The sequence below is a fragment of the Chlorocebus sabaeus genome, chromosome 27 (genome assembly GCF_047675955.1).
Source record: "Chlorocebus sabaeus isolate Y175 chromosome 27, mChlSab1.0.hap1, whole genome shotgun sequence".
Classification (NCBI taxonomy): domain Eukaryota; kingdom Metazoa; phylum Chordata; class Mammalia; order Primates; family Cercopithecidae; genus Chlorocebus; species Chlorocebus sabaeus.
This window is the reverse complement of record NC_132930.1, coordinates 35,102,854-35,130,202: the sequence shown is the minus strand read 5'-3', so window position 1 is coordinate 35,130,202 and position 27,349 is coordinate 35,102,854. Positions and strand designations below refer to the sequence as shown.

General features: G+C 38.5%; 1 protein-coding gene across 1 annotated transcript in view; it reads left to right on the top strand.

Annotated features, from left to right (window-relative positions):
- Window positions 1-27,349, top strand: part of CD38 (CD38 molecule) — a 77,311-nt gene that overhangs the window by 34,802 nt on the left and 15,160 nt on the right. The window contains exons 2-3 of the mRNA XM_008017845.3: window positions 5,054-5,183; window positions 13,021-13,156. Coding sequence (XP_008016036.1) covers window positions 5,054-5,183; window positions 13,021-13,156 — 266 coding nt within the window. The remainder of the gene's footprint in view (window positions 1-5,053; window positions 5,184-13,020; window positions 13,157-27,349) is intronic.

Genomic DNA, 27,349 nt, shown 5'->3' with positions numbered 1-27,349 from the left:
TTCTTTTGCATGTGGATATCTCGTTGTCCCTGCACCATTTGTTGAAAAGTGATTTTTTTCCCCCATTGAATGGCCTTGGCACTCTTGTCTAAAATTAATTGATGATAACTCTAAGACTTTATTTCTGGACTCTTTATTCCATTGATCTATATTTCTGTCATTGTTACTGAACAATGTGCTTGCTGCCTGACAGATAGAGAAGCCAATATTATGGAACTGGTTTTTGAGAAAAGCAAAACCTTTATCGTGAGGTTGACTTGCAAGGAATTAGGAGGCAAAGTTCAAATCTGTCTCCCTATCTGGGATCTGGGACAAGTTTTACGGGTTAGGGACGGTAAGCTAGTATGCAGAAGCACTGGTGGGGCAGGTTTCGATTGGAAGGACTTTAAACAAGACCATTTATGGTAAGGTTTGGTAAGGGGTCTTAACACTGGACATGCCATTGGGCTCAGGTTTCTTGCTTTTAAAAATGTTTGGGCCCTCAGGTTCCAGTCATGTCTTGACCATTTGCTTCTGTGGTGGGGCAGGAGAGGAATTTTTCTTCTGGGTGTTATTCAAGGTTGACGTCTTCTTTTCTGCATTCTTCAGCTGCATGACTTACAACTTTTTGGCTTTGTGCATGTAAAATAACTTGACATACTATTATCAACAGAGTAGGGCCAGTTAGAACTCGTCCTGTGATTACGTCATTATGCCAGTACCAATTGTCTTGATTACTGTAGCATTGTAGTAAGTTTTGAAATCAGGAAGTATGTGTCTCTTCAACTTTGGTCTTCTTTTTCAGGATTTTTGGCTCTTCTGTGTTCCTTACATTTCCATATGAATTTTAGGATAAACTGTCACTATCTGCAAAAGAGGGAACTGGGATTTTTATACCTATTGCATCAAAGCTGTAAATCAGCTTGGAGAATACTGGCATCTTAACAATAGTAAGTCTTCTGGCCGGGCATGGTGGCTCACGCCTGTAATCCCAGCACTTTGGGAGGCCGAGGTGGGTGGATCACGAGGTCGGGAGTTCGAGACCAGCCTGGCTAACATGGTAAAACCCCGTTTCTACTTAAAAAAAAAAATAATAGTAATAAAAAACTGGGCATGGTGGTGCGTGCCCGTATTCCCAGCTACTCAGGAGGCTGAGGCAGGAGAATCGTTTGAACCCGGGAGGTGGAGGTTGCAGTGAGCCAAGATTGCGCTGTTGCACTCCAGCCTGAGCAACCGGGTGAGATTCTGTCTCAAAAACAAAAACCAAAAAACAAACAAAAAAAATACTAAGGCTTAAGTCTTCTGATCCATGAATGTAGAATGTTTTTCCATTCTTTTAGGTCTTCTTTACTTTTTAACAGTGTTCTGGATTTTTCAGCATTCCCGTCCTGTAATTCTTTGTTGTATTTACTCCTAAGAATATTAGTTGTTTTGCTGCTATTATGAATGGAATTTTTTAAATTTCAATTTTATATTTTTCATTGATAGTATATAGAAATGCAATTGATTTTTGTATACTGATTTTGTAACCTGAAACCTTGCTGAACATGTTCATTCGTTCTAACAGTTTCCTTTTGGTGGATTTCTTCGAATTTTCTATATACAGTATCATGTCATCCATTCAGGGGATAAGTTTACTTCTTCCTTTCTAATATAGATGAGTTTAGTTTCTTTTCTCACCTAAATTCCTTGGCTAGAACTCCAATACAATGTTGAATATTAGTAATGAAATCAGACATCTTTGGACTATACTTGATCTTAAGGGGGAGCATCCAGTCTTTTACCATTATGTATAATGTTAGCTGTGGGGTTTAATAGATGAATTTTGTCAGGTTGAGGAAATTTCATTTTATTTGTAATTTTCTCACTTTTTTTTTCATTAGAAGAGTGTTGGATTTTGTCTAATATTTTTGTGTGTGTCTTTTGAGATGATCATATGGTTTTTGTCATTTATTCTGCAAAATATAACATATTAAATTGATTTATTTTTACGTGTTATCTTTTTTTGAAGTTTACTTTAAGTTGTGGGATACATGTGCAGAATGTGAAAGGTTGTTACATAGGTATACATGTGCCATGGTGATTTGCTGCACCTATCAACCCATCATCTAGGTTTTAAGCCCCACATGCATTAGGTATTTGTCCTAATGCTCTCCCTCCCATTGCCCCCAACCCCCGAATAGGCCCCAGTGTGTGTTGTTCCCCTCCCTGTGTCCATGTGTTCTCACTGTTCAACTCCAACTTATGAGTGAGAACATGCAGTGTTTGGTTTTCTGTTCCTGTGTTTTTTAGCTGAGAATGATGGCTTCCAGCTTCATCCATGTCTCTGCAAAGGACATAAACTCATTCTTTTTTATGTATTCCATGGTGTATATGTGCCACATTTTCTTTATTCAGTCTATCATTTATGGGCATTTGGGTTGGCTCTAAGTCTTGTAAATAGTGCTCCAATAAACATACGTGTGGATGTGTCTTTATAGTAGAATGATTTATATTCCTTTGGGTATACACCCAGTAATGGGATTGCTGGGTCAAATGGTATTTCTGGTTCTAGATCCTCGAGGAATCGCCACACTGTCTTCCACAGTGGTTGAACTAATTCACACTCCCACCAAGAGTGTAAAAGCATTCCTATTTCTCCACAGCCTCATCAGCGTCGGTTGTTTCCTGACTTTTTAATGATCGTCATTCTAACTGGCATGAGATGGTATCCATTGTGGTTTTGATTTGCATTTCTCTAATGACCAGTGATGATAAGGTTTTTTTGGTATGTTTGTTGACTGCATAAATGTCTTCTTTTGAGAAGCATCTGTTAACAACCTTCGCCCACTTTTTGTTGGGGTTGTTTTTTTCTTGTAAATTTGTTTAAGTTCCTTGTAGATTCTGAATATTAAACCTTTGTCAGATGAATAGATTGCAAAATTTTTCTCCCATTCTGTCGGTTGCTTGTTCACTCTGATGATAGTTTCTTTTGGTGTGTAGAAGCTCTTTAGTTTAATTAGATCCCATTTGTCAATTTTGGCTTTTGTTGCAATTGCTTTTGGTGTTTTAGTCATGAAGTCTTTGCCCATGCCTATGTCCTGAATGGTATTGCCTAGGTTTTCTTCTAGGGTTTTTATAGTTTTAGGTTTTACATTTAAGTCTTTAAACTATCTTGAGTTAATTTTTGTATAAGGTGTAAGGAAAGGGTCCAGTTTTTGCTTTCTGTTTATGGCCAGCCAGTTTTCCTGGCACCATTAAATAGGGAATCCTTTCCCCATTGCTTGTTTTGTCATTAAATAGGGAATCCTTTCCCCATTGCTTGTTTTTGTCAACCATCAGATGGTTATAGATGTATGGTATTATTTCTGAGGTCTCCGTTCTGTTTTTTTTTTTTTTTTCTTTGAGACGAGATCTTGCTGTGTCACCCAGGCTGGAGTGCAGTGGCACGATCTCGGCTCACTGCAGCCTCTGCCTCCCTGGTTCAAGCGATTCTCCTGCCTCAGCTTCCTGAGTAGCTGGGATTACAAGCGCGCACCACCACGCCTGGCTAATTTTTGTATTTTTAGTAGAGATGGGGTTTCACCATGTTGGTCAGGCTGGTCTTGAACTCCTTACCTGTGATCTGCCCGCCTTGGCCTCCCAAAGTGCTGGGATTACAGGCATGAGCCACTGTGCCTGGCCAAGGCCTCCATTCTGTTCCATTGGTCTATATATCTGTTTTGGTACTGGTACCATGCTGTTTTGATTACCGTAGTCTTGTAGTACACTTTGTAGTCCGGTAATGTGATGCCTCCGGCTTTGTTCTTTTTGCTTAGGATTGTCTTGGCTATATGGACTCATTTTTGGTTCCATAGGAAATTTAAAGTAGTTTTTTTCTAATTCTATGAAGAAAGTCAATGGTAGTTTGATGGGAATGGCATTGAATCTATAAATTACTTTGGGCAGTATGGCCATTTTTACGATATTTATTCTTCCTATCCATGAGCATGGATTTTTTTTCTATTTGCTTGTTTCCTTTCTTATTTCCTTAAGAGGTTTGTAGTTCTCCTTGAAGAGGTCCTTTATGTCTCTTATAAGTTGTATTCCTAGGTATTTTATTCTCTTTGTAGCAATTCTGAATGGGTGTTCACTCATAATTTGGCTCTCTGCTTGTCTATTATTGGTGTATGGAATGCTTGTGATTTTTGCACACTGATTTTATATCCTGAGACTTTGCTGAAGTTGCTTCTCAGCTTAAGGAGGTTTTGTACTGAGATGATGGGGTTTCCTAAATATACAATCATGTTGTCTGCACACAGAGACAATTTGACTTTCTCTCTTCCTATATGAGTACCCTTTATTTATTTCTTTTGTCTGATTGCTCTGGCCAGAACTTCAATATTATGTTGAATAGGAGTGGTGAGAGAGGGCATCCTTGTCTTATGCCACTTTTCCGTGGGAATGCTTCCAGTTTTTGCCCATTTAGTATGATGTGGGCTATGGGTTTGTCAGAAATAGGTCTTATTATTTTGAGATATGTTCCATCGATACCTAGTTTATGGAGAGTTTTTAGCCTGAAGGGATGTTGAATTTTATTGAAGGACTTTTCTGCATCTATTGAGATAATCATGTGGTTTTTGTCATTGGTTCTGTTTATGTGATGATGTTTGTTGATTTGTGTATGTTGAACCAGACTTGCATCCCAGAGATGAAGCCTACTTGATCATGGTAGATAAGCTTTTTGATGTGCTGCTGGATTCAGTTTGTCAGTATTTTAGTGAGGATTTTTGCATCGATGTTTATCAGGGATATTGGACTGAAATTTTCTTTTTTTGTTGTGTCTCTGCCAGGTTTCAGTATCAGGATGATACTCGCCTCATAAAATGACTTATGGAGGAGTCCCTGTTTTTCTATTATTTAGAATAGTGTCAGAAGGAATGGTATCAGCTTCTCTTTGTACCCCTGGTAGACCACATGTGAGATGAGATTATATGTATGGACTACCTGGCATATGATAGATGCTTCCTAAATGAGATTCTAAAAAATAATTATGCTCCAAAAATATTTTTAAATAGAATAATTTATGTTTTATTTTCTGTGTTTTATCTCACAGACATGTAGACTGCCAAAGTGTATGGGATGCATTCAAGGGTGCATTTATTTCAAAATATCCTTGCAACATTACAGAAGAAGACTATCAGCCACTAGTGAAGTTGGGAACTCAGACTGTACCTTGCAACAAGGTAATTGGGGGTATGCCATTGATTTTAAAACTGGGGATAAAAGTCAGTGGTAAAAATTAATAGGTCCAAATTTTGATTAGAATGAAGGAAGAGGAAAAATCCATACATTACAGTGTGAGTGTGGTTGGTAGAAATGGAATTTGCAGGCCATTGAGGGGCCATGATATAATCAAGATTTAGGACATCTGGAAAAGGGAGATAAAAGAGAGAAATGGAGAAACAGAAATAGGAAAGGGGCTTTGGCCAAAAACTAGGCAGAAAAAACCTAACACGAAACCCAACTCAAACAAACAAATTAACACAACCTATATAATAACAAAACTTTCCCCTGACCTATGATAGTAGTAGTAATAATAATAACAATGCCAAATTACACTTTCAGAGTGCTTTTTTTCTTTTTCTTGCTTACAAAAGACTCTCCTAATCCTTATCTTCTAGGCCTTCATAGCCATTCTGTGGAATGGGCAAGTTTGGCAGGCTTGAAAGTGACCAGTTTAAATGTAAGTGGTATGAGACTTGGAGCAGAGGCCTGGATTCTAACACATTGGTTATATTGGAAAAGGTCTATCAGAGTGCACCTTTTCTATAGTCGATGTTTAAGGCAAAATTCCGCATGCCTAAAATTTTCTTTGTGAAGCCCTTAAAACCACCCAGAAATTTCAGCCTCTCATTTGATTGTTAGTGAGCTGCAGTCATTGTGAAACTTCTCCATTCACCAGGCACGATGCCCTATGCAGAGAAGGTGTTTGGCAAATAATAACCCAGGCTGACATTTGTCAAATAAGTGACTATGCGATGGATAGTATGCTAAGCAATTTACTTGCATGTATCTCAGTTAATTTCCCTAGCACCCCATTAGTTTATTTCAGTCATTATCGTTACCATTTTACAGGTGTAGAAAGTGGGGCTTAGTGATGTTTTGGTTGCTCAAGGTGAAACACGTGATAAGTGATGATGATGCTGGGCTTCAATGAGGACTGGGGTTTTCGGTCCCATGCTTTAAACCAGTATCCTTCACTGACTCCCATTAAGAATGAATAGGGGGAGGAGCCAAGATGGCTGAATAGGAACAGCTCCAGTCTGCAGCTCCCAGTGAGACCGATGCAGAAGGTGGGTGATTTCTGCATTTCCATCTGAGATTAGGAGGTTTCCTCATGTGTCTACACCACCAGGGCCCTGGATTTCAAGCACAAAACTGAGCTGCTGTTTGGGCAGACACCAAGCTAGGTGCAGGAGTGTTTTTCATGCCCCAGTGGTGCCTGGAACCCACTGTTTACTCCCCTGGAAAGGGGGCTGAAGCCAGGGATCCAAGTGGTCTCGCTCAGCAGGTCTCACTCCCACAGAGCCCAGCAAGCTAAGAACCACTGGCTTGAAATTCTTGCTGCCAACACAACAGTCTGAAGTTGACCTGGGATGATGGAGCTGGGTGGGGGAGCAGCATCCACCATTACTGAGGCTTTAATAGGCCGTTTTCCCCTGATAGTGCTAAGGAGGCTGGAGGTCTGGACTGGGTGTGGCAATGTGGCTGTGGCCAGACTGCTTCTCTAGATTCCTCCTCACTGGGCAGGGCATCTCTGAAGGAAAGGTAACAACCCCAGTCAGGGGCTTGCAGACAAAACCTCCATCTCCCTGGGACAGAGCACCTGGCAGATGGGGCGGCTGTGGGCGCATCTTCAGTGGATTTAATCATTCCTGCCTGCCGGCTCTGAAGACAGCAGCTGATCCTGACAAAAGGGATTCTCCTAGCACAGCACACCAACTCTGCTAAAGGACACATTGCCTCCTCAAGTCGATCCCTGACCCCTGTGTCTCCTGACTGGGGGAGACTGTCCAACAGGGGTTGACAGACACATCATACAGGAGAGCTCTCACTGGCATCAGGCCGGTACCCCTCTGGAATGAAGCTTTTAGAAGAAGGAGCAGGCTGTCATCTTTGCTGTTCTGTAGCCTCCACTGGTGATACTTTCAGGTGTGGGAGGAACCCAGGTGAATAGGGTCTGGAGTGGAACCCCTACACACTGCAGCAGCCCTATGGAAGAAAGGGTCTGACTGCTAAAAGAAAAAACAGAAAGCAACGACATCAATGAAAAAGACCCCACAAAAACCCACCCAAAGGTCAGTAGCCTCAAAGATCAAAGGTAGATAAATACATGAAGATGAGAAAGAATCAGCACAAAAATGCTGAAAACTCAAAAAACCAGTGTGCCTCTTCTCCTCCAGATGATTTTAACACATCTCCAACAAGGGCATAGAACTCGGCTGAGACCCATAAAAAAGAATGAGTTCATGTCCTTTGCAGGGACATGGATGAAACTGGAAACCATCATTCTCAGCAAACTATCACAAGATCAGAAAACCAAAGACCACATGTTCTCACTCATAAGTGGGAGTTGAACAATGAGAACACATGGATACAGGGAGGGGAACATCACACAACAGGGCATGTTGGAGAGGGGAACTTGGTGAGGGATAATATTAGGGAGAAATACCTAATGTAGATGATGGGTTGATGGGTGCAGCAAACCACCATGACATATGTATACCTATGTGATAAAACTGCACATTCTGCACATGTAACCCAGAACTTAAAGTATAAAAAAACTGAAGATACTAGCTACATTTACCCAATGTTAAAAAAAAGACCTGGGCTGAGGCTGAGATGGATGAATTGACAGAAGTAGACTTCAGAAGATGCGTAATAATGAAATTCACTGAGCTAAAGGTGTATGTTCATACCCATTGCAAAGAAGCTAAGAACCATGATAAAACACAGGAGCTGTTAAAGAGAATAACTAGTTTAGAGAGGAACATAAATGACCCGATGGAGCTGAAAAAGTTCCCACAACATGGGAACTTCACGATGCAAACACAAGTATCAATAACTGAATAGACGAAACGGAAGAAAGGATATCAGAGCTTGAAGACTATCTTGCTGAAATAAGACAGGCAGACAAGATTAGACAAAAAAGAATGAAAAGGAATGAACAAAACCTCTGAGAACTATGGGATTATGCAAAATAGTAAAAAGAACCTATGACTGATTGGGGGTACCTGAAAGAGACAGGAAGCATGGAACCAAGTTGGAAAACACACTTCAGGACATCATCCAGGAGAACTTCTTCAACCTAGCAAGACAGGCCAACATTCAAATTCAGGAAATCCAGAGGACCCCAGTAAGATACTCTATGAGAAGATCAACCCCAAGACACATAATCATCAGATTCTGCAGGTCACCTATATAGGGAAGCCCATTAGACAAACAGCAGACCTCTCAGCAGAAACCCTACAAACCAGAAGAGACTGGGGGCCAAAATTCAACATTCTTAAAGAAAATAATTTCCAACCTTGAATTTCATATCTACCCAAACTAAGCTTCATAAATGAAGGAGAAATAAAATCTTTTTCAGACAAGCAAAAGGTAAGGGAATTCATCACCACCAGTCCTGCCTTGCAAGAGCTCCTGAAGGAAGCACTAAATATGGAAAGGAAAAACCATTATCAGCCACTACAGAAACACACCGAAGTACACAGACCAATGACACTATGAAGCAACTACATAAGCAAGTCTTCAAAATAACCAGCTAGCATCATGATAACTGGATCAAATTCACACATAACAAAATTAGCCTTAAGTGTAAATGGGCTAAATGTCCCAATTAAAAGACATAGAATGACAAGCTGGATAGTCAAGGTCAATTGGTGTGCTGTATACATGAGACCCATCTCACATGCAAAGACACACATAGACTCAAAATAAAGGGATGGAGGAATATTTACAAAGCAAATGGAAAATGGAAAAAGCAGGGGTTGCAATCCTAGTTTATGACAAAACAGACTTTAAACCAACAAAAATCAAAAAAGAAAAAGAATGGTATTGCATAATGATAAAGGGGTGAATTCAACAAGGAGAGAGAACTATCTTAAACATGTATGCACCCAATATAGGAACACTGAGATTCATAAAACAAGTTCTTAGAGACCTACAAAGAGACTTAGATACCCACACAATAATAGTGGGAGAATTTAACACCCCACTGTCAATATTAGACAGATCATCAAGACAGAAAATTAACAAAGATATTCATGACCTGAACTCAGCTCAGGATCAAGTGGACCTGATAGATAATCTACGAAACTCTCCATGACAAAGCAACAGAATATACATTACTCTTGGTGCCACATGGCATCTACTCTAAAATTGATCACACAATTGGAAGTAAATTACTTCTCAGCAAATGCAGAAGAACTAAAATCATAACAGTCTCACAGACCACAGCACAATCAAATTAGAACTCAAGATTAAGAAACTCACTGAAAACCAATTACATGGAAATTGAACAACCTGCTCCTGAATGACTCCTGGGTAAATAATAAAATTAAGCCAGAAATTAACAAGTTCTTTGAAATTAATAGGAAAAAGACCATGTATCAGAATCTCTGGGATGCAATAAAAGCAGTGTTAAGAGAGAAATTTATAGCACTAAATGCCCACATCAGAAAGCTAGGAAGATATCAAATCGACATCCTAACATCGCAACTAAAAGAACTAGAGAACCAAGAGAAAACAAATCACAGAGCTAGCAGAAGACAAGAAATAACCAAGCTCAGCACAGAACTGAAGGAGATAGAGACACAAGAATCCCTTCAAAAAATAAATGAATGCAGGAGGTGGTTTTTTGAAAAAAAAATTAATAAAATGGATAGATGACTAGCTAGACTAATAAAAAAGAAAATAGAGAAGAATCAGATGGATACAATAAAATGATAAAGAAGATATCACCACTGATCCCACAGAAATACGAACAACCATCAGATAATACTATAAATACCTCTATGCAAATAAACTAGAAAATCTAGAAGAAATGAATAGATTTCTGGATACATACACCCTCCCAAGACTGAACCAGGAAGAAGTTGAGTCCCTAAATAGGCCAATAACAAATTCTACAGTTGAGGCAGTAATAAATACCAACCAGAAAAAAAAAAAAGCTCAGGACCAGACAGATTTACACCTGAATTCTACCAGAGTTACAAAGAGGAGCTAATACCCTTTCTTCTGAAACTATTCCAAAAAATTGAAAAGGCAGGACCCCTCCCTAACTCGTTTTATGAGACTAGCATCATCCTGATACCAAAACCTGGCAGAGATAAAACAGGAAAAGAAAATTTCAGGTCAATATCCCGAAGAACATCAATGTAAAAATTCTCAATAAAATACTGGCAAACTCATGATCCTATAACTAGAAAACATGTCATCTACAAACAAAGACAATTTTATTTCCTTTCTTCCTATTTGAATAGACTTTATTTCTTTCTCTTGCCTGATTGCCCCAGTCAGAACATCCAATACTATGTTGAATAGGAGTGGTGAGAGAGGGCAACCTTGTCTGGTGCCGGTTTTCAGCCCCAAAGCTTCTTAAGCTGATAAGCAACTTCAGCAAAGTCTCAGGATACAAAATCAATGTGCAAAAATCACAAGCATTCCTATCCACCAACACACAGGCAGAGAGCCAAATCATGAATGAACTCCCATTCACAAAGGGAATAAAATACCTAGGAATACAGCTAACAAGGGAAGTGAAGGACGTCTTCGTGGACAACTGCAATCCACTGCTCAAGGAAATCCGAGAGGACACAAACAAATGGAAAAACATTCCATCCTCATGGATAGGAAGCATCAATATTGTGAAAATGGCCATACTGCCCAAAGTAATTTATAGATTCAATGCTATTCCCTTTAAACTACGATTGACATTCTTCACAGAATTAGAAGAAACTATTTTAAAATTTATATGGAACCAAAAAAAGCTCATATAGCCAAGACGATCCTAAGCAAAAAGAATAAAGCTGGAGGCATCATACTACCCAACGTCAAACTGTACTACAAGGCTACAGACGCCAAAATAGCATGGTACTGGTACGAAAATAAACACATAGACCAATAGAACAGAGTAGAGATCTCAGAAATAAAACTGCACATATACAGCTGGCTGATCTTTGACAAACCTGATGAAAGCAAGCAATGGGGAAAGTATTCCCTATTTAATAACTGGTGCTTGAGAACTATTTAGCCATATGCAGACAATTGAGACTGGACCCCTTCCTTGCAACTCATAAAAAAATTAAGATGAATTAGAGACTTAAATGTACAACCCAAAACTATAAAACCTTAGAAGAAAATCTACGCAATACTATTCAGGACACAGGCACAGGCAAAGATTTCATTATGAAATTGCCGAATGCAATTGTAACAAAAGCAAAAATTGACAAATGGGATCTAATTAAACTAAAGTGCTTCTGCACAGCAAAATAAACTATCATCAGAGTGAAAAGAAAACCTACAGAATGGGAGAAGAGTTTTGCAATCTATCCATCTGACAAAAGTCTAACATCCAGAATTTACAAAGAACTTAAACAAATTTACAAGAAAAAAATAAACAGCACCATCAAAAAGCAGGCAAAGGACATGAACAGACTCAAAAGAAGACATTCATGTGGCCAACAATATATGAAAAAAAGTTTAATATCACTGGTCATTAGAGAAATGCAAATCAAAACCATGATATCATGCCAGTCAGAATGGCATTATTGAAAAGTCAAGAAACAACAGATGCTGGTGAGATTGTGGAGAGATAGAAATGCTTTTACATTGTTGATGGGAATGTAAATTAGTTCAACTATTGTGGAAGACAGTGTGGCAATTCCTCAAAGATCTAGAACCAGAAATACCATTTGACCCAGTAATCCCATTACTGGGTATATACCCAAAGGAATAGAAATCATTCTATTATAAAGATACATGCATGCATATGTTCATTGCAATGCCATTCACAATAGCAAAGACATGGAATCAACCCAAATGCCCATCAGTGATAGGCTGGATAAAGAAAATGTGGTACGTATACACCATGGAATATTATGCAGCCATAAAAAGGAATAAAATCATGTCCTTTGTAGGGACATGGATGGAGCCAGAAGCCATATCTTCAGCAAACTAACACAGGAACATGCAAGCACCACATGTTCTCACTTATAAGTGGGAGCTGAACAATGAGAACACATGGACACCGGGAGGGGAAAAACACACACTGCAGCTTGTTGGGGTTGGGGTGAGGGGAGTGAGAACATTAGGAAAAATAACTAATGTATACTGGGCTTAATACCTAGGTGATGGGTTAATAGGTGCAGCAAACCCATGGCACATATTTACCTATGTAACAAACCTGTACCTCCTGCATGTGTACCCTGGAACTTATAAAAATAAGAATAAAAAAATAGATTCATAAAACAGAATATAATTCTGAACTTTGACTCTCTGTACCTTTAAGAGGAACCCTTAAATACAAAAAATCTATTGTGTTTTTTTTTTTTGGTAGGGGTAGGGAATATTTAGGGAATTTGGAAGGGGTTATATAGTTCTTTAAGAATCAAAGAGCACATCTTCCTGAAAACAGCATGTAGACAAAGTTTTTTTTGGAGATAAGCTTAGGAATATTGTAACTCTCTAATGCCACCTCCAGATGTGATCCCATGTTGATTATAAGATTTTGATCAGTGACTTTCAGAGTTTTTTTACTGCAACCTAGAATAAAAATAAACATTTACATTATGACCTAGAACACATGCACACACACACATACACACACCCACACACTCTCTCTCTCCCCTACACTCTCCTGCACTCACAAATCATTGATGCATACGACAATTCTTATTCATACTATGGGTGATTCACTTTGATATACTCTGTTCTTTTTTCATTTACAAAACCATGGATTTATTTTGTTTTGTCATGCTAAGTTGATCTCAGTAATAGATTGTATTTATTCTTCCTTAGACTCTTCTTTGGAGCAGAATAAAAGATCTGGCCCATCAGTTCACACAGGTCCAGCAGGATATGTTCACCCTGGAGGACACGCTGCTAGGCTACCTTGCTGATGACCTCACATGGTGTGGAGAATTCAACACTTTCGGTGAGGCTCTGGGCCCTGTGGGATTGCCCAGGGATGTCTAGGGTGAACAGAGTGAGTTCTGCTGGGGTCCTGAACGGTCAGTGTGAAGGACAGAGCCACAGGTACCCACCCTGATGCCATCTATACTTATCTTAGTCCGTTTGTGTTGCTATAAAGGAATACCTGAGGCTGGGTAATTTATAAAGAAAAGAGGTTTATTTGGCTCGCAGTTATGCAGGCTGTACAAGAAACAGGGCACCAGCATCTGCTTCTGGTGAGGGCCTGAGGCTGTTTCCATCATGGAGAAGGGGAAGGGGAGCTGGCCTGTACAGAGATCACACGGTGAGGGAGGAAGGCAAAGAGAGGTCAGGGGAGATGCCAGGCTCTTTATAATGACCAGCTCTCCTGGGAACTAATCGAGTAAGAACTCACTCATTACTACAAAGACAGCACCTTGCCGTTCATGCGGGATCATCCCTATGACCCAAACGCCTCCTACTAGTCCCCAGCTCCAACACTGAGGATCCAATTTCAACATAAGGTTTAGAGAGTTAAATATCCAAACTGTAGCACTACCCTTAATGGCATCTCAGGCTGATGTAAAGTAGCATTCCCTGTTTTCTTGAAAAATTGACTTCAGAGTTTGGGATTGCCCATGCTCCCTAATTCCCTTCTTTTGAGTGCTCACATAGCCTGCTTCTGAATTCCTGGTATTTTGCTCTCTATAAGGTCATCATTCAGGTCCAAAGAATTCTAGAACGGGATGAGGTCTCAGTGGGACCTAGACCAAGGTTCTTGTTCTTCAGAATCATCACAGTAGCCATGGACTGGACTCTTCCATCTGAGGCACTGGCTTTGCCATCATTTTTCAGATGTAGCCTTATCCTGCCCAGAAAGTCTCAATACCTCACCATGGGAAGGGATTTCCTACAACCAAAACCCTATTGCAGTTTTCACTTCTTTTTTTTTTTCCTTTTTGTTTGTATGGTGGATATTTTTACTTTATATAGTTTTATTCTTATTTTTACTACTTTTCATTGTTTGCTTTTAAAAGCTTATCTTATTATAGCTTCTTCGTCCCAGGTTTGCATTATTTTCAATTACAAAAATAAACCATGATTATTTGAAAAAAAAATACTTGCACATTACAGAAATGCATAAAAGAAAAAAGCAAATGTCGCTCTGAATTTTCCCTTCCCCTCCTACCTCCACATCACTTCTCAAAGGGTAACTATTGTCAACAATTTGATATAGATCCTTCCAGACTTTTCCCTATGCTAATGTAAGCATGTATGTTTAAAATGTACACATACTGTTGTGCAACTTGCTTTATTCACTTAAAATTAGTAGGTATAAAGATAGCTATACTTTTTTTAAAGGCTTTATGGTTAAGAATCCTATTAATGGATATTAAGTTGCTTTAGCTTTGGTTGCTATTGTATCACTGTTGTAAGAAACACTTTTGTGTACACACACACACACACACTTGAATGATAAATTTTTATAAATGAAACTTCAATGTTAAAGGATAAATTGTAATAGAAACTGATAACGTGTCATTTAAAAGATGGTAACTATACCCTCATCAGGAATATATATGAGGCCAGGTACAGTGGCTCATACCTGCAATCTCAGTACTTTGGGAGGTGGAAGAGGGAGGATCACTTGAACCCAGGAGTTTAAGATAGGCCTGGGCAACATAGTAAGACCCCATCTCTATTTTATACTAAAAAAAGAAAAATAAAGAATGTATATGAGATAGTTTATTTACCTATATGCCCACTAACACCAGATGTTGTTACTTTAAAATTTTTTGGCTTATTTGAGAAGAAAATAATACCTCAATTTAGTTTGAACTTCTGTGATGGTGAGGCTACTATATATACATAAAAGGTAGATTTTCTGTTTCTTCTGTGAGCTGGCAGTTCATGTATTTCGACCATCTGTACTGGGATATCTATTATTTTCTAATTAGTAGAAGTTCTTTATACATTAATAAGAGCTACTATGTATTAAGTACTCACAAAGAGCCAGTGTTCCATGTGCTATGTATGTAGTCACTCATTTAATCCTCCACGGCCCCATGAGCTCATATGGTGATCCCATGTTAGAGATAGGAAGTCTGAGATATGGAGTTAAGTAACTTGCTAGCCGGTGAGTGGCAAAGCACGAAGCAAACTCAGACTAACTTGAGAAATGTTGCTCTTAATTGCCACGTTTTTCTGCCCACTTTCTGGCTCAAGGTGGAAATCTGTTTTTCTTAATTTGGACTTTACGTAGTGTTTATGGTCTGTCTTTTGCCACCAGAAATGCAGAAAACCTGTCCATTCTCTTCCTTATAGCTTCTGTGTTTCATATCTTCCTTAAAAAGATGTTCTTAGAGAAGCATTCTTCTGTATTTTCACCTAGTATTGTTACTTTCACAATGTTTAAAATATTTTCCATATTTAAATCTTGAGTCTTCCCACCTAGAATATGGTAATATAAATATGTTTTTCCATTAATCTTTTTAGATTTTATAGTTTTTCCCATGTCCCATGTTTTCCTTTTTAAAAATGACTGTTTTATTGGTCATTTATTTAACACTTTTAGCTTTCAAATGTATTTGCAGTAGACTTCTTTCCTTTTATTTTTCAATTTGTTACTTCAATTTTTATTGAAATAAAGTAGAGAAAATGAAATAATTTATTTTCAAGAACTGATTTATTTATAGCTCAGACTTCTTTATTTTTGCCTTCTTTTAAATTGAATTATGTGTATGTAGTTTTATTTCTCTATATTCTAATACTTTGGCCTCAATTTTTAATTTCTTCTTATTTTATAGATTATCTTTCAAGTTCCTGATGTATATATATTTATTTCATTTTTATTCTAAGTTGACAATTTATAATTGTATGTATTTGTGGAGTACAAAATGAATTTATGAATACAATGTGGGATAATTAAATCAAGCTAATTAACATATCCACCACATCAAATACTTTTTTTAGTTTTTGAGACAGGGTCTCACTCTATTACCCAGGCTGGGGTGCAGGGGTGCAGTCACAGTTCACTGCAGCCTTGACCTCCCAGCCTCAGGTGGTTTTCCCACTTTAGCCTCCCAGGTAGCTGGGACTACAGGTGCATGCCACCACAATTGGCCAATTTTTTGTATTTTTTTTAAGAGACAGGATTTCACCATGTTGCCCAGGCTGATCTTGAACTCCTGGGCTCAAGCCATCCACCCTCTTCAGTGTCCCAAAGTGTTGGGATTACAGGTGTGAGCCACCATGCCCGGCCTCAAATACTTATTTTTTGTAGTGAGAAAATGTGAAGTTTACTGTCTTAGCAATGTTGAAATGTACAGCACACTATTGTTAACTACAATCACCATGCTGTGCAATAAATATTTTTAAAAACCCTTTCTGTCTAATTGAGATTTTGTACTCTTTGACCATCATCTTCCCATTCCTTCCAACTTCTGGTCTCTGTATCCACGATTCTATTATCTGCTTCTATGAACTTGACTGTTTTAGGTTCCACATATGTTAGGACATGCAGCGTTTGTCTTTCTGTGCGTGGCTTATTTTACTTAGCATATTGTTTTCCAGTTCCATCTACATTGTCGCAAATGACAGAATTTCTTTCTTTTTAAAGTCTGAATAATATTCCATTGTGTATATATACCACACTTTATCCATTCATCTGTTGATGGACTCAGGTTGATTCCATATCTTGGCTATTGTAAATAGTGCTGCAATGAACATGGGGGAGCAGGTATCTCTTTGACAAACTGATTTGAAACCTTTTGGGTAAATACCTAGAAGTGGAATTGCTGGATCATATGGTAGTATTCTATTTTTAGTTTGTTGAGGAACTTTCATCACATTTTCCATAATGGATATACTAATGTACTTTCCCAATAGTGTACAAATAAACCCCTTTCTTCACATTCTTGCCAACACTTGTTATCTTTCATCTTTTTGATTATACCCTTCTGACAGGTGTGAGATGATGTCACATTGTGGTTTTAATTTTTATTTCCCTAGTGATTAGGAAGCTTGAGCCTTTTGAAATATATCTGTTGGCCATTTGTATGTCTTTTGAAAAATGTCTATTCAGGTCCACCTTTAAATTCTTTTTTTTTCCTTGTTTTTGAGTTGTTTGAGTTCCTTATGTATTTTGTTTTTGTTTGTTTTTAATTTTTAATTTTTGTGCATACATAATAGGTGTGTATATTTGTGGGGTACATGAGATGTTTTGATATAGATATGCAGTACATAATAACTGCATCGTGAAAAATGTGGCCTCTTTCCCCATAAGCATTTATCCTTTATGTTACAAACAATCCAATTTTACTCTTTTAGTTATTTTAAAACAGGGGTGTCCAATTTTTTGGCTTCCCTGGACCACATTGGAAGAAGAATTGTCTTGGGCCACACATGAAATACGCTGATACTAATGATAGCTGATGGCCTGAAAAAAAAATCACAAAAAAACTCCTAATTTCTCAGGAAGTTTATTAATTTGTGTTGGCTTGCATTCAAAGCTGTCCTGGGCTACATGAGACCCATAGGCCATGGGTTGGACAAACTTGTTTTAAAATGTACAACAAAATTATTATTGACTACAGTCACCATATTGTACTATCAAATAATAGGTCTTATTCATTCTAACTAGTTTTTGGTAACCATCCCCACCTGCCCTCAATGTCTCGTGGCACTTCCCAGCCTCTGGAAACCATTTTTCTATTCTCCATGTCCATGAGATCAGTTGTTTTGATTTGTTAGATGCTACAAATAAGTGAGAACATGCTATGTTTATCTTTCTGTGTCTTGCTTATTTCACTTAACAGAATGACCTCCACTTCTATTTATGTTGTTACAAATGACAGGAATGCATTCTTTTTTATGGCTGAATAGTACTCCACTGTGTATAAATACCATATTTTCTTCATCCATTTATCTACCGATGGACACTTAGGTTGCTTCCATATCTTGGCTATTGTGAACAGTGCTGCAATAAACATGGGAGTGCCGATATCTCTTCTATAGACTGATTTTCTTTCTGTTGGGCATATATCCAGCAGTGGCATTGCTGGATCATATAATAGCTCTATTTTTATTTTTTTGAGAAACCTCAAAACTATTCTCTATAGTGGTTGTACTAATTCACATCCCCACCAACAGTGTACAAGTGTTCCCCTTTCTCCACATCCTCATCACTATTTGTTATTACCTGACTTTTGGATGAAAGCCATTTTTGCTGGGGTGAGATGATATCTCATGATAGTTTTGATTTGCATTTCTCTGATGGTCAATGATTTGAACATATTTTTGTATGCCTGTTTGCCATTTGTATGTCTTCTTTTGAAAAATGTCTGTTCAAATCTTTTGCCTATTTTTTAATTGGATTATTATATTGCTTTCCTATAGAGTTGTTTGAGTTACTTATCTATTCTGGTTTTTAATGCCTTCTCAAATGGGTACTTTGCAAATATTTTCTCCCATTCTGTGGGCTGTCTCTTCACTTTGTTGATTGTTTCCTTTGTTGTGCAGAAGCTTTTTAACTTGATGTGATCCTGTTGGTTCATTTTGCTTTGATTGCCTGTGCTCATGGGGTATTGCTCAATAATTTTTTGCCCAGACAAATGTCATGGAGAGTTTCCACAATGGTTTCTTCTAGTAGTTTGTAGTAGTTTCATAGTTTGAGATCTTAGATTTAAATCTTTAATCTATTTTGATTTTATTTTTGTATGTGATTTGAGATAGGGGTCTAGTTTCATTTTTATCTGTTCAGCCACTCTGTGCCTTCTGATTGTAGAGTTTAATCCATTTACATTTGATGTAAATGTTATTATTTATAAGTTAAGGACTTACTCCTGCCATTTTGTTACTTGTTTTCTGTTTGTTTTGTGGTCTTCTCTTCCTTCTTTCTTTCCTTTCTGTCTTCCTTTTAGTGAAGGTGATTTTTTCAGTTTTCCGCTTTTTATTTTTTGTGTACTGTTATGTATTTTTGAGTTTGAAGTTACCATGAGGCTTACAAATAGTATCTTATAACCCATTATTTTAAGCTGATAACAACTTAACACAGTTTACATAAAGAAACAAACCAGCAGCAAACAGAAAGCTAATAAAAACTCTATACTTTAACTTCATTCTCCCACTATAAAACTTGTTGTTTCTAGTTATGTCTTATTGTACTGTGCATGTCTTGAAAAGTTATTCGAGTTATTATTTCTGATTGGCTCATCATTTAGTTTTTCTACTTAAGACAAGAGTAGTTTACACACCATAGTTACAGTGTTACAACATTCTGTGATTTTCTATGTACTTACTATTGCCAGTGAGTTTTGTACCTTCAGATGATTTCTTATTGCTCATTAGTATCCTTTTCTAATTGAAGTACTCCCTTTAGCGTTTCTTCTAGGACAGGTCTTGTATTGATTAAATCCCTCAGCTTTTGTTTGTCTGGAAAAGTCTGTATTTCTTCTTCATGTTTGAAGGATATTTTCACCAGATATACTATTCTAGGGTAAAAGCTTTTTTTTTTTTTTTTCTTTCAGCACTTTAAATATGTCATGCCACTCTGATCTGGCCTGTAAGGTTTCCACTGGAACATCTGCTGCCAGATGTATTGGAACTCCATTGTATGCTATTTGTTTCTTTTCTCTTACTGCTTTTAGGATCCTTTCTTTCATTGTATACTATTTGTTTCTTTTCTCTTACTGCTTTTAGGGTCCTTTCTTTATCCTGGACCTTTGGGAGTTTGATTATCAAATGCTTTTCGGCAGTCTTCTTGAGTTAAATCTGCTTGGTGTTCTATAACCTTCTTGTACTTGGATTTTGATATCTTTCTCTAGGTTTGCAAAGTTCTCTGTTATTATTGCTTTGAATAAACTTTCTACCCGTATCTCTTTTTCTACCTCCTCTTTGAGGCCAATAACTCTTGGATTTGCCCTTTTAAGGCAATTTTCTAGATCCTGCCAGTGTGCTTCATTGTTTTTCATTCTTCTTTCTTTTGTCTCCTCTGTGTATTTTCAAATAACCTGTCTTCAAGCTCACAAATTCTTTCTTCTGCTTGATCAGTTCTGCTATAAAAAGACTCTGGTGCAGTTTTCAGTTTGTCATTGCACTTTTCAGCTCCAGAATTTCTACTTGATTCTTTTAAATTATTTTCATCTCTTTGTTAAATTTATCTGACAGAATTCTGAATTATTTCTCTATGTTATCTTGAATTTCTTTCAGTTTCCTCAACACGGCTATGTAGGGACCAGCCCCACAGGGTCGGTGGGTTTTTCTCCCCGTGTGCGGAGACGAGAGATTATAGAAATAAAGACACAAGACAAAGAGATAAAAGAAAAGACAGCTGGGCCCAGGGGACCGCTACCACCAAGACGTGGAGACCAATAGTGGCCCCAAATGCCAGGCTGCACTGTTATTTATTGGATACAAGACAAGGGGGCAGGGTAAGGAGTGTGAGCCATCTCCAATGATAGGTAAGGTCACGTGGGTCACATGTCCACTGGACAGAGGGCCCTTCCCTGTTTGGCAGCCAAGGCAGGGAAAGAGAGAGAGAGAGGAGACGCTTACGCCCTTATTTCTGCATGTCAGAGACTTTTAGTACTTTCACTAATTTTACTACTGCTATCTAAAAGGCAGAGCCAGGTGTACAGAACGGAACATGAAAGCAGACCAGGAGCGTGACCACTGAACCACAGCATCACAGGGAGACAGTTAGGCCTCCAGATAACTGTGGGCGGGCCTGACTGATGTCAGGCCCTCCACAAGAGGTGGTGGAGTAGAGTCTTCTCTCAACCCCCCCACTCGGGGAAAGGGAGACTCCCTTTCCTGGTCTGCTCAGTAGGGGGTGTTTTCCTTGGCACTGACGCTACCGCTAGACCATGGTCTGCTTGGCAATGGGTGTCTTCCCAGATGCTGGCGTTACCGCTAGACCAAGGAGCCCTCTAGTGGCCCTGTCTGGGCGTGACAGAGGGCTCACACTCTTGTCTTCTGGTCACTTCTCACTATGTCCCCTCAGCTCCTATCTCTGTATGGCCGGTTTTTCCTAGGTTATGATTGTAGAGTGAGGATTATTATAATATTGGAACAAAGAATAGTTGATGCACACTAATGATTAATGATATTCATATATAATCATATCTATGATCTATATCTAGTATAACTATTCTTGTTTTATATATTTTATCATACTGGAACAGCTCGTGCCCTCGATCTCTTGCCTCGGCACCTGGGTGCTTGCTGCCCACACGGCTATTTTGAATTGTCTGTCTTACATATCTCTGTTTCTTCAGGATTGATCTCTGATGTCTTATTTAATTCATTTGGTGAGGTCATGTATTCCTGGATAGTCTTGATACTTGTAGATGTTTTTCTGTGTCTAGGCATTGTATTTATTGTAGTGTTTACAGCCTGGGCCTGTTTGTGCTTGTCCTTGGAAAGACTTTCCAGATATTCTAAAGGACTCGGATGTTGTGATCTACGCTGTATCTGCTGTAGGGGGGGCCCTGCAAGCCTAGTAATACTGTGGGTCTTTCACACACTCATGGAGGTACCACGTTGATGGTCTTGGACAAAATCTGGAAGAATTCTCTGGATTACCAGGCAGAGATTCTTTTTCTAGTCCCTTTACTTTCTCCCAGAGTCTCTCTCTTTCTGTTCTGACCCACATAAAGCTGGTGACACACTCCACCACAACTAGGACTTTGCTGGGTAAGACTTGAAGCCAGTACAGCACTGGGTCTTGCCCAAAGCCTGCTGTAACCACTTCCTGACTGCCATCTATATTTGCTCAAGGCTCTGGGGCTCTACAATCAGTAGGTGAGAAAGCCAGCCAGACCTGTGTTCTTCTCTTCAGGGTTGGTCCAGAGGTGCCATCCAGGAGCCAGGGACTAGAGTAAGAAACCTTAGAAGTCTACCTAGTATTGCACTGTACTGTGACTAAGCTGGCGTTCAAACCACAAGACACAGTCCTTCCCATACTGTCTTCCCCCTAAGGCAGAGGACCCTCACCTCATGGCCACCACCACCACGGCCCACAGGGAGTACTGCCAGTGTACTGCTAATATTCCAAGGCCCAAGGGCTCTTCAGTCAGCTTGTGGTTAGTGCTGCCTGGCCTGGGACTCACCCTTCAAGGCAGTGGGCACCCCTCTGACCCAGGGCAGGCCCAGAAATGCTATCCAAGAGCCACATCCTGGAATCATGGACCCCAAGTCCAGCTAGTGCTCTACCTCTCTGTGGCTGTACCTGAAGCCAGCAAGTCACAGAGTCTTACCCAAGGCCCATGACATACTAATTGGGTATCACTTCTGGTTTTTCAGGGCCCGAGGGCTCTTCAGTTAGCTGGCGATGAATCCCGCCAGGTCTGGCTGCTTCCCTTCAAGGTAGCAGGTTCTCTTCTGGCCTAGGGTGTGCCTAGAAATGTCATCTGGGAGCCAGGGCCTGGAAATGGGGCCTCATAATTCTGCCGTATCCTGCTGTGGCTAGAGCCGGTATCTAAGAATGCAAGACAAAGTCCTCCCCACTTGTCCATCTCCTCTTCTCAAGCAGAAGGAAGGGGCACCTTTTGGATGCATGAGCTGTCCAGCCTGGGGATAGGGGAGGGGCGATGCCAGCACTCCCTTGGCTACCCTGGCTGGTGTCTCAGTAGGTCACATGTACCCCTAGTCCACTGGCTTTGGGCCCAGTTCAGCGTTATGACTAGCCTAGGAGTTGCAGTCATTGTGGCCTAGGCTGCCTTTTAAGTTTACTTAGAGCCCCAGGGCACTTTAGTCTGCAGTAGTAAGGCTTGTGAAAACTCAAGTTTCTAATGCTGGGATTGATAATTCCCTTCTGGCTAGGGCTTATTTAAATGTTCCCTCCGGGGACAGGCATCAGTTGAGTTTGGTCTGGTATTGCTTTCTGCTATAACAGGGCAGCCCTGAGTTCAATGCCTCGGAATTGCTATGCTTTCCCTCTCCCTGGCACACAGAATCACTCGCCACACCAAGCAGCCACTGCTGGGGGGTGGGAGAGGGGTGGCATTGGTGATTTAAGACTGTTCTTCCTACCTCTTCAGTGCCTCTTTCAGTGATAGGAAGTTAAAACCAGGTACTATATGTGCCCCCCTGATTCTTGGTTCTTATGAAGGTGCTTTTCTTGTGTAGATAGTTGTTAAATTGGTGTCTTGTGAAGGGGATGTTTGGTGGAGCCTTCTATTACTCCATCTTGTTCCACTCTCAAGTCTGAGTTCCTTATATATTTTGGATATTAACCCCTTATCAGATGTATGGTTTGCAAATATTTTCTCTCAATCCATAATCCCAAGTTTGTCTCTTTATGCTGTTAATTATTTCCTTTGCTATACAGAAGCAATTTAGTTTGATGTAATCCCATTTATCAATTTTTGCTTGTGTTGCCTGGACTTTAGGGGTTAAATCCAAAAATATCATAGCCCAGACCAATTTTCTGTAGTTTTTCCCCTATGTTTTTGCTGTAGTTTAGATATTTGATCCTTTAAACTTCATGTTGAAATTCAATCCCCAATATTGGAGGTGAGACCTAACGGGAAGTATTTGGGTCACGGGGGCAAATCCCTCACAAATGGCTTGAATGGCTTAGTTAATCCTTGAGTTCTCACTCTCTTAGTTCCCATGAGAGCTGGTTGTTGAAAAGAGCCTGGCACCTCCCCTCTCTTTTGCTTCCTCTTTCACCGTGTTATCTCTGCACACACTGGTTCCCCTTCACCTTCTGCCGTGAGTAGAAGCAACTTGAATCCCTAGGCAGATGCCCAGCCTTGGACCTTCCAGCTGGTAGAATGATGAGCCAAGTAAACCTTTTTTTTTTTTTTAATTACCCAGCCTTGGGTATTCCTGTATAGTAACATACCAACAGACTAAGATAGTTTTTTCCTAGTAGTTTTACAGTTTCTGGTCTTACATTTAATTGTTTAATTTACTTAAATCAATCTTAAACTTAAAATTTATGTCAATTTTTTGGTTGGCTTTTGCGTATGATATGAGATAAAGGTCCAATTTTATTGTTCTGTGTGTTGGTATTCAGTTTTCACAACACCATTTATTGAAGAAACTATATTTTTCTCATTGTGTATTCTTGCCACTTTTGTAAAACAAATCAATTGACTATTCATGCATGAGTTTATTTTTGGGCTCTCTATTCTATTAGAACAGAGATATTCTAAACAGACATATTGGTCAATATGTCTGGTTTTTTTTGGCCAGCACCATGCTGTTTTAATTACTATACCTTTAGTTTGAAATCAGGTAGAGTAATGCCTTCAGCTTTGTTTCCTTTGCTCATGATTACCTTGGCTATTTGGATTTTTTTGTGGGTTCACATGTATTTTATAATTGTTTTTTCTATTCCTGTGAAAAATGATATTGGAATTTCAGCAGAGATTGCATTGAATCTGGAGATCTCTTTGGGTAGTATGGACATTTTAACAATATTAATTCTTCCAATCTATGAGCATGGAATATTTTTTCATGTATTTGTGTCTTTTTCAATCTCTCTCATCAATATTTTGTAGTTTTTGGTGTTCAGGTCTTTTACTTTCTTGGTTAAGTTTATTCCTAAGTACTTGTGGGGTTTTTTTGTAGCTATTGAAATGGGATTATTCTCTCTATTTGCTTTTCAGCTAGTTTGTTGCTAATGTACAGAAATGCTGTTGATTTTTGTGTGTTGACTTAGCATGCTTCAACTTTACTATATTTGTCAGTTCTAACAGTTTTTTGCTGGAGTCTTTAGTAGGGTTTTTAAGTATATAAAATTACGGCATCAATAAACAGTGGCAATTTCACTTTTTTTTTTTTTTTTAGTTGGATGCCTTATCTTTCTCTCACCTAATTGCTCTACTAGAACTTCCATTATTATGTTGAGCAGTAGTGACAAGAATGGACATCCTTGTTCTAGATATTAGAGGAAAGGCTTTTAAATTTTCACCATTGAGTATAAGGTAGCTGTAGTCTTCTCATATATGACCTTTATTTTATTGAGGTACATTCCTTATATACCTAATTTGGTGAGAGTTTTTATTATGAAACGATGTTGAATTTTTCAAATGCTTCTTCTGAATCTAATGAGATGATCCCATGATTTTTGTTCTCTAGTCCGTGAATGTGATATATTACATTTATTAAAGTTTGTGTATGTGGAACCATCCTTGTATCCCAGGGATAAATCCCATTTGATCATGGTGGATGATCCTTTGAGCATATTGTTGAATTCAGTTTGCTAGTATTTTGTTGAGTATCTTTGCATCTGTGTTCACCAAAGATGTTGACCTGTAATTTTCTTTTTTTGTAGGATCCTTGTCTGGCTTTGCTATCAGGGTAATGCTAGCCTAATGAAAAGAGTTTGAAAATATTTTCTCCTCTTCAACTTTTTGGAAGAGTTTGAGAGTTTGAGGAGGATTGGAATTAGTTCTTTAAATGTTTGATATAATAGCACGCAACAGTGAATCCATCAGGTCCTGGGCTTTCCTTTGATGGCTTTTAAATTACTGGTTCAATCTTCTTATTCATTATTCCTATTCAGCTTTTTCACTGCCTCATGATTCAGTCTTGGTAGGTTTTATGTGTCTAGAAGCTTATCCATTTCCTCTGTGCTATTTAACTTTTGGCATATGTTAATAATTGTTCATAGTGTCTCTTACAACCCTTTGTATTTCTGTGATATCCATTGTAATGTCTTCGTTTTACATTCCTGATGTTATTTATTTGAATCTTCTCATTTTTCTTAGTTAAGCTAGCTAAATATTTTCAGTTTTGTGCATCTCTTCAAAAAAAAAATTCTAAATTTTGTTAATCTTTTGTATTGTTTTCCTAGTCTCTATTTTATTTATTTCTGTTCTACTTTTTATTATTTCCTTCCATAATGTTGTGTATTTTTTGAGATCTTTCTTCTTTCTTAATGTAGGTATTTATTACTATAGCTTAGAACTGCTTTTGCTCCATCCCATATGTTTTGGTATATGGTATTTACATTTTCCTGTCTCAATGTATTTTTTAATTTTCCTTTTAATTTTTTTTTGAACCGTTGGTTTTTCAAGAACATGCTGTTTAATTTCCATGTATTTGTGAATTTTCCAATATTTCTTATTTTATTGATTTCCAGTTTTCTACCATTGTGGTCAGAAAAGATACTTGATATGACTTTAACCTTCTTAAATTTGCTGAGGCTTGTTTTTGTGTCCTAATATGTGCCCTAATCTAGAAAATATTCTGTGTGTGCTTGAGAGGAATGTGTATTACATTGCTGTTGGATAGTGTAGATGCTGATGTATAAGGTCTGTTAGGTTCATTTTGTCTAAAGTATTGTTCATGTTTGTTGTCTCCTTATTAATTTTCTGTTTAAATGATCTGTCTGTTGTTGAAAGTGGATATTGAGGTTCCCTACTATTTTTGCCTTACATGTATCTCTCCTTTCAGATCCTTAAATATGTGTTGTATTGAAGTTCGCTACTATTTTTGCCTTACATTATATTTTTCCTTTCAGAACCTTAAATGTTTGTTGTTTTTATTTAGCTGCTCCAATGTTGGGTGCATGTATATTTACAATTGTTATATTTTCTTGATGACTTGACCCCTTTATCATTATACGGTGTTCTTTGTCTCTTTTTACAGTTTTTGACTTAAAGTCTATTTTGTCTGATATTAAGTGTAGCTACTCCTGATCTCTTTTAGTTTCCATTCACATAGAATATGTTTTTCCATTCCTTCACTTTCAGTTTATATGTGTTCTTAAAAGTGAAGTGAGTTTCTTGTTTGCAGCATATAGTTGAATCTTAAAAAAAAAAAATCTATTCATTCCCTCTTTCTGTTGAAGAATTAATCCTTTTACATTCAACATAATTACTGATAGGTAAAGAATTGCTACTGCCACTTTATTAATTGTTTTCTGCTTTTTTAGATACTGTGTTTCTTTCTTCTTCTCTTATTATCTTCCTTGTGGTTTCATTGTTTTATAGCTGCTGGCTGGGTACTGTGATGGCTTCTAGTCACATCATTCATAGATTGTATTTCCTGGCCAGACAATTATGATATTTGGTATCTTAAGTTCAGCAGCACTTCAGGCTGGGCTCCAAGGTTAGGTAGACAGGCAAGATAAGAGGCTATGCTCCTTAGAAATGTGCAACTGAGGATCACCTTCCTGAGAATGGAGCCATGCGGTTGGCTTTGGCTGAAGTGAGCAGCTTTTTGACCTTCCAGGTCAACT